General features: G+C 53.5%; 1 protein-coding gene across 1 annotated transcript; it reads left to right on the top strand.

Annotated features, from left to right (window-relative positions):
* Window positions 1-214: 214 nt before the first annotated feature.
* On the top strand, window positions 215-6,688 carry LOC118643355 (ral guanine nucleotide dissociation stimulator-like). Its single transcript, XM_036281384.1, has 9 exons — window positions 215-366; window positions 956-1,063; window positions 1,689-1,879; window positions 2,014-2,102; window positions 3,126-3,341; window positions 5,325-5,393; window positions 5,820-5,891; window positions 6,191-6,223; window positions 6,563-6,688. Exons 1-9 carry the CDS (start codon window positions 215-217, stop codon window positions 6,686-6,688), a joined length of 1,056 nt encoding a protein of 351 aa, XP_036137277.1.
* The last annotated feature ends 7,132 nt before the right edge of the window (window positions 6,689-13,820 follow it).

Below are 13,820 nucleotides of genomic sequence, written 5' to 3'. Positions count from 1 at the left end.
CACCAAACTTAAACAGTGCTTTAAAACCTAGAACCTCACTGGGCATGGGCACCCCTGTCCCTCCTCTCTCACATGTCCTGAGGGCTGGCAGTTCCAGGGAGAGCTCCAGACCTCCATCCTCCTGGGTTCATGGTGATGTCGCTGACTGGAAGTCCCTCCTTGTCCCACCCAGTGTGCTGCTGAGTTAACTCTTAACCTCCGTGAGGCCTGCTGGATGCGTGCCCTCCAGGAAGGCACACTGGAGAAGATGGTGGTGTCCATGGTACCAGCTTTCCCGAGTGGAAAAATTCCCCACATCCCCACCTTCATGTCCACCCACCAGGCCTTCTCCAGAGCCCAGCTGTTCCTGGACCAGCTGTTAACTAGGTGAGCACACGCCCCCTAGTGGTGACTCAGTCCACTGCTAGCCACATGTCCTGAAAATGTCACCACATCTCTCTGAGCCTCGGCTTGCTCCTCTGAAAAGCGGGTGATAGAGGATAAACCTCGAGGGGTTCTTGCAGGGACTACTGTGGGGACAAGCCATGGCAGGTCTGACCTGCTGCCTGGCTCTGCAGAAAGGGCTGCTGGACGTGTGCGGCCGTTCTCGGCACTTATTTCTCTCTCCCCGTGAGAAGTGCCCTGACTCACCCATCGGCGGCCTGTGGCATCTGAATTTGGAAAAGCACATGGGAAAATGTCTGTCAAGCAGTTTGAGATTCTGCCTGGCTGGTCCTTGTCCTGGTCCTTGGTGTGGCCAGATTAGGGATGTCTGGGGACAGCAGGGGCCCCAGGCTCACTCAGATGTCTGGATGGTTCTGGTTGGAGCTCATTGACTGGACAATGTGCATTGAGCTCCTACTGCCAGCAGGCACTTTGGAGACACTTAGCCTGACTCAGGGACCGAAGAAGACACGGTGCCTGTGCCTCAGTTCTAGTCAGCATGTCAGACTGTGACACTAGATGTCATTCACAGGTGCTGCCCACCATCTATCAGATCTGATGCCATTCAGGTGTTCTCTACATCTGGAAATATGCAGTCATATAATAACCAGGGTGACACACCCCAGGACCAATTGAAAAAGTGAGTGGTCTTTGGGTCCAGAAGGAGGCCTCCTGTGTCAACAGGATGAGGGCTACAGGTGGACAGGGGCTGGCAGAACCCTGATCTTACACGTCTGCTGATTCCTAAGGGAGGCTGAAGTCTGGTGGCTTCCACTCCAGGAGGACAGGGTCAGAGAGCACTGTGGGTGGGCTCCCTGGCCTCTTATAACCAGACGGGAGGCTGGGCTGAGCTGTCCCCAGGAGTCCCATCCCCACCACAGACCGTCCTGCTCTGCCTGCTTTCTCTGCACCCACTCCCCTGACCACCATCGCCAGGCCCAGAACAGGACGTGGGGAGCAGGCTGCTCACACCCTGTCTCAGTCCTCAGTCCAGGTGCCCAGTGCTCAGAGGGCTGGGTGGGCAGTGCACAGGCCTCCAGGACAGCTCTCGGGGGAAGAGGAGACTCACACAGACTCCGTGTTAGCCTGCTGGGTCACCAGGCCTGCGACTCCCAGGACAGCCCCAGGGGCAGGGGATGGCATGGGGCTGACCCCTGGATGGGCCGGGCAGGCATTCGGGCCCCGTCTGAAGCAGGGTGCCATGGGAGAGCTGTGCGGGAGGAAAGACCAGGACTCTGACCCCGCTGCCCTCCTGCCTCCCCCAGGGCCGTAGCTTCTGTGATGGGAGCCTGGCCGGACCAGATACAATATTTCGGCCGGCCCCTGCTTCTCCCCTGGTTCACCCTGAAGCAGGCCCTCGTGCAGGGCCACCTCCCTGCCTCACACCCGCTGGGCCACGTGCTCAGCCTCTGGGTGGAGCTGGAGCATCTGGAGCCCACGGAGGCAGAGCTGGAAGGTCAGGGGCCTGCAGTCTGGGAGACGGGCGGGGTGGGTGGGCTCAGGGGCCGCAGTTCCCCTGGGGGCAGTGGCATCTTTCCGTCTCTGGGAGGGCACGGGAAAGCCAGGCCTGTGTGTGAACTGTCTCTTCAGCTGCTCCAGAGGCTCCCCCAGAGCCCCAGCGCGCTCCAGAGCCCGAGGAGGGGCCTGCCCAGGGGCCCGTGCCCGGTCCCGCTGTGCCAGTGATGGAGCCAGTGTCACCTCCCTCAGCCCCTGGGGGCCTGGGGCCAGCACCCACCTCACCCTCCACCCCAGGGCCGGCTCTCCAGCAGGAGCCTCCTGCACCACCAGCTCTGATCCGAATGCCAACAGCAGAGCCAGCTCCATGCCCAGCACCGGACCACCCCCCGGCTGGGACCACTAAGCACCTGATAAAGGAGGAGAAGCGTAACATCCTGAGCTTCCCTCCCAGACTGGTGGCAGAGCAGCTGACAGTGATGGACGCGGTGAGCAGCGGGGCTCTCGGGGAGAGTGGGGGGCAGGCCTTCCCTCTGCCCTCAGCTGCCCCGACCTGCCTTTTCTGATCTGAACTCTCGTGATCTGGATCCAAATTGCAGCTTACTTCCTGACCACCCGTGGGTCCTGGGTAACTTTCTCAAACCCCCAAGCCTCGCTGCCCACCTGTGGACAGTGGGGGTGGACACGCACAGCACCCGCTGCTCAGAGTGGCTGCAGATTCCAGGAGGCAGATCAGACAGAAAGCTGGGCGGGTCCTGGTCCGGTAGGTGGGAGGGGAGCTCACTGCAGCCAGGGCCATGGGGCTCCCACCCATGTTCCCATGAGGCTCAGCGGCCTCCACACTGATTAGGCACCTGATGTGTACTTTCCTACAAGGGAGACAAACATAGAGCCCATGGCTGTAGCTGCCACAGGGCATGTGCCCTGAATGGGGATTTGGCCCGGAGGGGTAATCAGGATGCTGGAAGATGCCCTCTTGGGGTGAGTGGACTTGAGCTGCATCCTGGAATTTGGAGTCAGTGAGGATGGGCTGGAGGCAGATGCTCCTGTTCCTTCCCCACCTGTCCTGGGCTCTGGGTCATCCAGTGCTGGGTACTTTGGTGGACAGAGAATGAATCCCAGGAACTCCAAGTCTCAGGCCACATCCTCAGCTTCTTGAGCTTCAGTGTTTACCAGTGACCACTGCAGAGGGTTGGGGACACTGAGCTGGGTGTGGCAGGGTGGGTGACCCTCCCCTTTCTCCCTAGGAGCTATTCAAGAGGGTGCTGCCCCACCAGTGCCTGGGCTCCGTCTGGTCCCAGAGAAACAAGCCTGGCAAAAAACACCTGGCCTCCACCGTCCATGCCACCATCACACAGTTTAATAATGTGGCCACCTGTGTGATCACCACCTGCCTTGGGGACACTAGCATGAGGGCCCGGGACAGGGCCAAAGTGGTGGAGCACTGGATCAAGGTGGCCAAGGTATGTTATGGGAGGCCCAGCGCAGTCCCTATGCGGAGCCTTGAGAAATGCCTCTGCTGCTCTATCAGCTCTCGGGACTGAGGCCTGAGGCCGGAGCCCAGCACAGTTCCCAGGTCCTCTCTGCCAGGGGCCCGCTGACCTTGACTCTCAGGTCCCGGTGGTGGGAGGCTCACTTCCTCCCTGGCTCGTTCCTTGGGTTGAGCTAGGATCCTCCTCTCTGTGAGTGCTGGTCTTTGGGTGCTCACCATGCCCACCCTGAGCACCTGTCCCACCCAGGAGGGGTGTCAATGGAGGGGACTGAGCTAGAGCCCCAGCTGCCACCTCACAGCCGTCGCTCCCCTCCCAGGAGTGCAGAGCCCTACGGAGCTTTTCCGCCCTGCACGCCATCCTGTCCGCTCTGCAGAGCGTGTCCGTCCACCGTCTGAAGAAGACGTGGGGGAAAGTTTCCAGGTGGGTAGGCCTCTCCCGAGAAGAGGATGGGTGGGGTGTCTCTCATATGCCTTCTAATGTCCCCTCAGGAGCTGGCACCTCCTGGGAGGCAGCCACCCCGGGGACAGGGACTGGGCTGCTGGGCGGGGTCTCTAAGCCTCCCTGGGACCTCAGGCCACCAGTTCTGCTTCAGGAATCAGTTCCCCTAAGTGCCAGAGACTGGACTGAACCCCATTAAAGATTTTCAAGTGTTTATACCACTAGAACCCTAGGCCCAGATGAAACTGAATCTGGTCAAAACAGAGCTGCCCCATAGAAATGGGAATGGGGCCCAGGTGACCCACAGGAGAGCCCCGCCCAGGCCACGGAGACCTTCCTGCTGGGAGGAACCCAGTGAACCCCTCACCCCAGCGCTTTGAAACACTAGACTGTCAAAAGGAATTTGCTTTTAACAACCGCCTTCCCCCCGCTCATTCACTGTAAACATGTTTTTCCCTCCTGCCCGGCTCAGGAGGAGCTCAGCCACACTGAACACGCTGTGTAAGGAAGACAACTCAGCAGTCAGGGAGCAGCTCATCAAGGTAGAGCGGAGGCTGGAGGTCTGGAGGGGGCCCTGTGCAGGATGTGGCTTCGATAGTTTGTCACTTAAAGATTCTCTGCAATGTTCGCCCTCTGTCCTGAGTAAGAGGAAGAGGGCTCTGTTTGGCCCATGGCAGGGGGCAGCTCCAGGGCAGGAGGCCGGGGTCTGGCCCACAGTGATGCTGGCTGGGCGGCTCTGGGACGGGTGCAGGGCTGGCACATTGAACGGGTCTCTGGCTTCCATGCGGGGCCATCCCACTGGCACTTAGCTTCTTCCAGGCTGTTGGGTGAATGGGGTAGGTGGGCACCTTTCTTCCCAAAGCAGCCCCGCCTGGCCTTGGAAGCCAGGCCCCTGCTGCTCCTCTGTCTTCACCACCCCTCCAAGGGGAGCGCACCCTGCCTGCCCCAGGGATGGGCACTGCAGGGGACTCCCATGGGCCAGGGGAACACAGGGCTGCTTGGCCTCAGGTCCCACTTGCTGGACCAGAGACAGAGAGGTGAGGTGTGCCTTCTGTGACTTCCCACTGTGCCCCTGTGACTTCCCACTGTGCCTCTGTGACTTCCCACTGTGCCTCTGTGACTTCCCACTGTGCCTCCTGTGACTTCCCACTGTGCCCCTGTGACTTCCCACTGTGCCTCTGTGACTTTCCACTGTGCCTCTGTGACTTCCCACTGTGCCTCCTGTGACTTCCCACTGTGCCTCTGTGACTTCCCACTGTGTCCCTAGAGCACTCGCTGCCAGTCAGTCAGTCAGTCAGTCAGTCAGTCAGAAAGGGGCAGGGGCAGGCCCCAGGCCCATGGTCACACACCCAGGGAGCGTGGCAGCTGGGAGTGACCCAGAATCGAGCGTGCTGGAGTCAGAGTGGCACCGGTACCAGCTGACTTGGGCCAGCTGTCCAGGGTCTGAGGTCAGGGGTGGTGGGGGAAACGGGGTGAGGAGGCCTGGCCTCATGACCCTGTCCCGGACCCTGGCAGAAGCGGCCCTCCAGGTTTGCCACTCTGCTGCGGACCCTCCGGGGAACTCGGAAGAGGCCGCACAAGAAGGTGAGTGAGCCTGTCTGGGCTCCAGGGTCAGAGGAGAGGGGCTCCGCCCTCCCAGCTGGAGGCCTCCAGGTCAGGAGAGGGAGGCCTCCCTCCTCCATCCACCTCCTGTCCCCACAGAGCCTGCAACCCTCCATTAGCAGGGACCTAGGGGGGCCTAGAAGAGCTGGGTGCACCATGCCTGTGGGGGAGGGGCTGGGCTGGGGCCACAGGCCCTGTGATTGGCCAGCAGTAGGCCCTGGAGGTGATGAGGAGGAGTTCCTGGAGAGTGAGGGAAGGGGCCACTGAGGGGAGGCTCTAAGGGTCCTGGGCTGCTCCATGTGGGGTCCCTGGGGCGGGACAGGAGGCTGAGGGTGGAGGCTTTCAGGGGATTGTCCGTGGGGCCAGCTGAGAACAGGGGCTCATCCCATCTTCACCCTGATTGCCTAGTGTGTTCCCTTCCTTGGCAAATTTCTAACTGACCTGGAAATGCTGGACACTAAGTTGGAAGATTATCTGGAGGTGAGTAACCTGGGACCTGGGTTGGGTGACCAGGATTGACATTTGGGGAGAGGGAGGCCCGGTACTGAGCCCCTAGTTCTCAGCACAGCTCCCCCATGGAGATGGGCCTCATGCCCTTTCTAGGGACCCATGTGCCCCTCCTCTGGAGCCCAGAGCTTGGCCTCCCTCCAAGTCCTGTCTGTTTGTGTTTCCCGCCCCCTCCTGGGACCTGGTGGTACTGCATCATGAGAAGGGGTGGGCATAGGGGCTTGTCAGGGCCAGGGGCTCTTCCTAATGGACTGGGGCTGTCTGCCTTCCAGGGGAACCAGATCAACCTGGAGAAAAAGGAGAAGGTGAGCAGCTGGGGCACCTCCTGCGGGCAGGGGAGGGCAGTGAACATCAGAGGGGCCCTCCCAGCACACTCCTGGGCTCCACCCCGCATCTTACACTCACTGGGAGAGTTTGATGACAGCAGAGGGAGACCCTCCAGGTGGTGGCTGGGGTAGGGGGGTGGCATCAAGGAGCACTGCCTGGAGGAAGGGCTGGCGAAGCCCATCTCTGAGCACAGGTAGGGCCTCATGGAATTAGGGGGAAGGGCGGTGCCCTTGTGTGCAAAGACCCAGGACCTGTCCCCACGCCACTGCTCACCGCGCTCGGCCGTGTCTGCACCCTCTCCTTCCCTCTGGCCCCAGGAACAGAGAGTCATGGAGAAGATAGTGCGGCTGCAGGAAGCTGCCAACATGTATGAAATAGAGCCCGAGGAGCAATTCAGGGCCTGGTTCTGGGCCCTGGAGCGGCTCAGCGAGAAGGAGAGGTGAGGCCGGGCAGGAGTTGGGTGAGGGCAGAGGTGGACTCCCCTGCGGGCCAGGCCAGAGAACCTGTGTCCATGGCTCCCAGGTCAGCCCCCGCCCTTGTTGTGTAGCAACCCCTGGGGCACCCGACCCTGGGAGAGACACCTGAGAGATGGCTCCTGGGAGCTCACAGGTGCCCCTCTGTCCTGTAGTTACATCCTGTCCTGCCAGCTGGAGCCCCGGTCCTAGTTGGCCTGCAGAGCACTCCAGGCCAAGAACTGCTTTGAAGGATCTGAAGTTTATTCTGAGACTAAAGCAACTCATTGAATGATTGACAGCAGAGGAGGAATGATTCTTAAAATGATATCACTTTCATGGATTTGCCCTCAGGGAGAACCTATTTGGATACAGAAATCTCCCTTCATGGAAACTCAGGTTTTAGGTAAATTTTTATTAAATTAGGACAATACAAACTATTCTTTCTAAGAGTAGCTCAACAAATAGCATACATTTTGCTGGATATGTGTACATTTGCACAGAATGAGCAGAGACCCTTTAATGCTGGCTTGATTGATAAGCAGCCAGGAAGGCGACATGATAGAACTGCCTCTCTCGGGTCCTCGCTTCCGAGATGACCAAGAAAAGAAGGAACAGCAGTTGTGCCAAAAAGGACCTTGGTCGTGTGTAGCCTATTCAGTGCCCCACTGCACCGATGCATGCTCAAGGACAAGGCCTTTAGGGACATTTCTGAAGTGCCTTGGATGCCTCTGTGCCCCCCAAGCTGTTTGAGAAACTCCATTACTGTGGGCGCTGTGCCACTCACAGCCAGGAGGCAGGGGAGCCGAGAACAACTGAACCCCCCCCCCGATTCAGACCTGCGGGTGCTGCCCGTCACCTCCACGCAAGCCCCCGGAGGATGCTAAGTCCTTACGGACTGAAGAAATGTTCTGTGGAAAACATAAGTGGAAATTGTACTTAAAAATATATGATGATAGAACGGAACCACTCCATAGTAAGGTGATAAAGGGAAGATAGAAGACTAAAAGAAGGAGTGGGGAAAAATACACATCAGGTAAAGGACACTTGAATGGAGTTAAACGTTTAATACAAACAATGAAAACTATAAGAACTAAAACATAATTTAGGAAGTTGTGACATTTTGTATGACATTAAAATAGATTTTTTCTTCAACTGTATTAGAACAAGATTTTATAAAAAAGGAAACCAGAATAGCAAGAAGCCTAAAAAATGGACAGATGAGGTTGAATACAGTGGAAATAGAACTAAATATAAAATAGTCACAGAGAGCCAGGCAACTGAGAGTTCTAAAACTGCTGAGAAATGAATAAAGCAGAACAAAAACAAAAAAATGCATGTGGCAATGAAGGAGGGAACAAAATTGAGATATTTGGGCGTCTGTATTATGCTGCATTAATGTTCTGTGATACTAGTTGAGTGTATCTACTTCTGAATCAAGTGTCTTGCCACAACACAAGTTGACTGCCAAGCATGTACACACACACACACAGTTTGTGTCTTGAGACCATTTTCTTCAATTTTACAATGAGGAAATTGGACTAGATTCTATTTTCCTTTTGCAAAATAAAAGTAATTTTTTTATTATAAAATAATTCATATTTATAGGTAGAAAAGAAAAAGGTTTATGTAATAAGTGATCATCCACATATTAAATTGGAAAGAATAGTACATATATATCTTTTCAGATATGCTAGTGATAGATGTAAATATACATTTATTAATATTTGTAATCATTTTATGTTCTATTTCTATTTGATAATATATTGTACTTCTAATATTAAAATATTTCTGAAAAATAATATCTTCTAGTACCTTTTCTCCTGCCATGTCATATATTATATAATTTGGCTCTAATTAATAAATTTAAAATTATTTTGTTTTTCTACTTTTTGAATAATTCTGTGATGATCATCATTGTATAGTACCTCTGCACATTTATTTATTTTTAAATTATTTCCCGAAAATAAAATTTCTGTTTCCAAAAATACACACATTCTAAATTTTAGTATCTATGAATTTTGAATAATTTGATCAAGTTCCCTTGGAATTTTGATTGGGATCTCCTCAAATTTGTAGATTGAGTTAAGAGAAATTCATTCACTAGCTCCTTTAACAAGTATGTATTGAGCGCCTCCTAGAGGCCAGGCTCTCAAAGCGCAGTTGTCAACCCAAAGAGTTGGTAACCAGGGCAGGCTTGCAGGAAAGAGTCAAAGCAGCCTGCACATACATAGCATGAAGCTGGGACTTGCTGGGTGCTCTGAACAAAAGGTAAAACAGACAAAGAGACAAAAGGTGACGAGGTAATGTTGTAGATAGAATGATGTGAAGGTTTGTGGGATCGAGGTGATAGTTGAGGCTGCTTTGGGACGATGCACAGATGACCAGCAAAATATAAACATCCCAAATGGGCCCCCATTTTGGCCTCTGACTGGAAGTGTTCTCGGTGGCTCCTGATCTGAGAAAGTGTAGCCAGCCTCATTCTTCCTAGAAACGAGGACAAAGGACCCAGCCTCTGGCCTCTCTGGACCCCTTACCATGAAACAACCTTTAATTGGGGTGCGTATTCTTACCTTACTGCTGTACCTCTATTATATCCTCTTCCTGTAACGAACTGTAGGCAGCATGTATTTCTGTTTCACTGACCCTTAGTTCTCCAAGTGCAGCGCACATGGTGTTAATTCCATGTTCAAAATGGGCCACCTGTCCTGCAACAGAGCCACCCACCTGTCCTCCCAGTATGTGGTCCAGCCCACCACATGGGGTCTCTTCCAGGCACCATCGACATCGCCCCGGAAACTACAATTGCTGGTGCTTCCCTTGAGATGTGGGGCATTTGCGTTGACTCTCCTATAAGCACCATCCCAGTCCCCAGCTCACTGTAAGAACTTGGCACTTCTATTTCCATCATGTTGCTCACACAATGCATGGAGGATAAGAGGTCAAGGGGCTTAGAATCTGTAGGAAGGTCATTGTATGGTACTGAAGCAAGAACTATCACAAAGATAGTATGAAGGGGGTGCGGGTGATGCAAGTACTGAAATCATCAGAGAACGCGAGACCTCGGAGTTTGTGGATGACTGCAGCAAGCAGGGCTGGTACAGTCTGAGAACAAAAGATTCAAAGCATTGGGAAGAAGAGACAGAGAATGGTCTTAGGCAGCAAGGAGATGCCTACCTCCAGGCTCTGGGGCAGGAGGGCATGTGGGTGTGGGAGTCACGGTTCAGCAGAACAGCAGGTGCTATGACTGGAGGGCCGTGCAATGGTTCCTGGGTGGCTGAGAGCCAAAGTGGTCCAGGCTTCGACTGGCACCAGGTCCCTGATGGAGGTACCATGCATTGGTTCAGTGATATGGCCCAGGGGCTGGTCTTAGACTTGGAATCTAACACATGCTCAGTCAGTGTCTGTGGAATGGTAGGGAATGCATGGTCCTCTGGCCCTGAAACTTGGATGAGGCAATTTCTCAGGACACTGTCCTTCCCAGAGTATCCTGGGGCCAAGCCAGGTGTCTGAATATTGTGCAGTCTGCACTGTGTCCAAGTGGGTAGGAGGAGGCCAGCTCTGAAGTGGGGGTCCATGTGGCAGACTGGAGGCAGGAGAGGAAAGCACATTACAAGCTACAGCTAGGGACAAGGGTGAAAGGGGCAAAACGTGTGGGGTGGCAGGGGGACAAAGGGTTAAAATGGGGTTTAATACAAGGTCATTGAGGACAGTTTTTATTCATTGCATCTGTGCTCCTGGGGCCTGCAATGGGAAGGCTGAAGTCCTGACACTGGTCAGCAACATGATGGATTATGATAACAATGCACTTGATTTGGGGCACAAGCCCTTCTGCACGTGAATCAGTGGGCATCACCTTCCTGAGCCCCTGGATGACTGCGGCTCTGCAGGCCCTGCTCAGTCCCTCTTTCTGTTAAGAGTGAACAGTATCACACAGAGTCTCAGCAGATCTTGGAGACATGGCAGGCCTCCCAGTGTGGGCTCCAAGTCAGCATTGCCCTGCTGAAGTTGAACAAATGTAGCCTTTTAGGGCTAGAGTCCCTGCAAGTATGAAATAGTTGTATAACAAGGGATCTGATATTTTGTTTTTGTTTTCTCACGTTTCTTCACATATTTTGATCCCATGAATAATTGGGATATTAAATTACAATGCCATTTAGATGTATGTCAATTATAAAATTAATACAGTGGAGAGGATATTGCACGTGTTAGCTAAGTTTTGATGTTTGTGGAAGTTTCAAAATATAGCCACAAACTCTTTGACATATCCATCTCAAGAGGTCGAGGCTATGGCCCCTCCCTGTGAGGAGGGTGGTTGGTGACTGCTTCCACCATGAGGGGAGGGTACAGTGGAGCTAGGTGCCCGGCAGCTAGGTCATGAAAGGCCATCCAGCTTCCCCAGTGCGCACTAGAATGAACGCTTGCTCTTGGCACCGGGAGCTGCCACGCAAGACGTCCAGGTGCATGACAGCACCGTGATGAAGCCTCACGGAGGTGCTCTGCTCTGCCACCCCAGTCCTCACATTATCCCAGCAGAAATGCCAGCGACCTGAGGGAAGAAGCCTCTAGATCAGGGGTTGGCCCACATTTTCTGGAGGGTCCAGACCGTGGGGCTTTGCAGGGCATATGAGCTCGGTCACAACTACTCACCTCTGCTGTCACAGCACAGAAGCAGCTATTGACGACATGCACAGGAACAGCTGTGCTCCCCTCAATCTTATTTGCACAGACAGGTGATGGGCCCGCAGGCCGTAGGTAGCTCACCCGGTTCAGATGATTCTAGTTTCTGGCCATTGAGCCTGAGATGCCAGCAGAGAGGGAAGAGCAAAGACAAACCATTGCCCGTGAGCCCTGTGCACATCTCTGACCCACAGAATCCATCAAGGTTTTGATGGTGTTTTGCCCCCACTATGCCTGGGGTGGTATGTTTCACAGCAATGGATATCAGCCCAGTTTTATACAAGGCAGGTTTCATCAAGAAAGTAAGATTTGAGCAAAGACTTAAAGGAGAAGAGTTAACCAAGCGGGTGTATGTCTGGAGCGGGAGGGCACAGAGACAGCTGGCATCCAGGGAGCCTCCGGTGGTGGGCAAGCTTCCCTCTCTGAGCAGCAGCCCATCTACTTCAGGGAGTTTTGATTTACATCTGAGGTGCCCATCTGGCTGGATCACCAGGCAAGCACGTCACCATGGACCAGGTGGGCACTTTCACTGACCTCTTCATCAGCCTGGCCCAGCTCAACTGCTCTGAGCTGAAGCTAAAGCAGCTGTGTTGCCGCGTGGACTCCTGCAGGGGGTGGGAGGGGGCTGCCTCCTCTGGCTCATCTATAGCTTCTGCTGCCCTGGAACTCAGCAACCGGCTGGGACAGGCTATCCAGGCCACAGCTGAGACGGTGTACAAGATCCTGTCCCCAGCAGCACCCATAACATGCTCCCTGCAGGACAAGTGCTGTGTGTGACGGCTGCACAAGGGCCAGCAGCAGCTGACCTCTGGGAGGGTGTGGCCAAGGCTTATGACACCTGCTAGAGGGCTTCCTGGTCACAGCTCAGACCCTCTGTGACGTGGCATCTCTAGGTCAGGAGCAGAAGGGGCTGATGGGTGCTGTGGGGGGCGTGACCTGCCAGCTGCCCCCAACAGTGGTGAAGCCCCTCACCCTGGCCACACAGGCCACATCCAGCCTTCTTGCGGGGATGCGCAACCAGATCCTCCCCATGCGCACAAGGACCACACTCTCAGGGTGTTCAGAGGACGCCCAGGACGAGCACCAGGTGCCCAGGACCCCAGGGCTCTGCCAGCCCACCACGCCCAGCCAGCCACTGTGGCACCTCAGCCCCCACACCTCCCAAGAGCTGTGGCCCACGGCCTGGCGGGCCGGACCCTCTGACAGGACCAGGAAGGACCCTGCTTCTGTCCCACCTGCTGCCAATCGCTGTGAGAGTGGGGCCTTCCTGCCTGGGCCTCAGCCCTCTCTGCACTTTTTCTCTGGGGAGAAAGGGCACCGCCCTACCAACACCTGGGCCCGCACTGCTGCCCTGTCCCAGGATGGAGGCTTTTTGGACCCTTGGACCCTGACCTCACTCAGCCAAGTGACTTTCTATATCTCCGGTGGGTTTGGGGGGATAATCACCGTGTAGTTCAGTGTATTATTTTTAAGCTGCTGAGTGTGTGGGTCAGTGTCTGCATGAAGTGGAATAAACTGTGTTCACTGCAACCCCCCAAAAAAGAAGTTTAAGGATTGAATGTATATACAACCTGGTGACTACTGTTGACAATACAGTATTACAGCACTAAAATTTGCTAGAAGAACTTGTTCTCTACAAAAAAAACAAACAACAAAAATGTAAGTATGACAAGTGATGGATGTGTTAATTAACTTGATTGTAGGAATCTTTTCACAGTGTAAATGTGTGTAATCATCATTTGTACACTTCAAACATATTACACTTTGTCAGTTTTACTTCAAAAAACTGAGAAAAAATTAAAATAAAATATTGTTATAAGCTTTAAAAAAATGACAAGTCCAGAAGTAGACGTAAGGTAATATAGGAATTTAGTGCATGATGTAAGTGGTATCATTAATGAATAAAAAATAATTTATTTAATAAATGCTATAAATATGGGCAATTATATAGCTATCTTAAAAAAATGTAAGTTGTATACATATCATATATATTGCAAAAGTAAGTTCTAAATAAAGCAAATATTTAAAAGCAAAATTAAAATTATTGAAAAAAAGGAAAATTTTAATAGTGTAAGGATGACTCAAAACATTTATTTATTTATTTTAGATATTTTATTGATCTTTTTAGAGAGAGAGGAAGAGAGAAGAGAGAGAGAGACAAACCTTGAAGTGAGAGAGGAACACCCATCAGCTGCCTCCTGCGTGCCCCCTGCCAAGGATCAAGCCCAGGGAAGGGCATGTGGCCTGACTGGGAATTGAACCAGCAGCCTTTCAGTGCGTGGGGCGGCACCCAAACAACTGAGCCGCACTGGCCGGGGCATGATGATGCAAAAGATAGAGAAAACTGCCCTGGCCGGTTTGGCTCAGTGGTTAGAGCGTCAGCCTGCGGTCCAGAGAGACCCGGGTTCGGTTCCCACTAAGGGCATGTACCTCGGTTGCAGTT

The sequence above is a fragment of the Molossus molossus genome, unplaced genomic scaffold (genome assembly GCF_014108415.1).
Source record: "Molossus molossus isolate mMolMol1 unplaced genomic scaffold, mMolMol1.p scaffold_m16_p_34, whole genome shotgun sequence".
Classification (NCBI taxonomy): Eukaryota; Metazoa; Chordata; class Mammalia; order Chiroptera; family Molossidae; genus Molossus; species Molossus molossus.
This window is presented reverse-complemented; position numbering and strand designations above follow the sequence as displayed.

Bases quoted from the DNA above. Each gene is read 5' to 3' on its own strand.
- LOC118643355 (XM_036281384.1), top strand. From the start codon at position 215: ATGCGTGCCCTCCAGGAAGGCACACTGGAGAAGATGGTGGTGTCCATG. The intron at 1,064-1,688 runs GTGAGTGGTCTT...TGCCTCCCCCAG, and splicing joins CCCCAGGACCAATTGAAAAA to GGCCGTAGCTTCTGTGATGG. The intron at 6,224-6,562 runs GTGAGCAGCTGG...CTCTGGCCCCAG, and splicing joins ACCTGGAGAAAAAGGAGAAG to GAACAGAGAGTCATGGAGAA.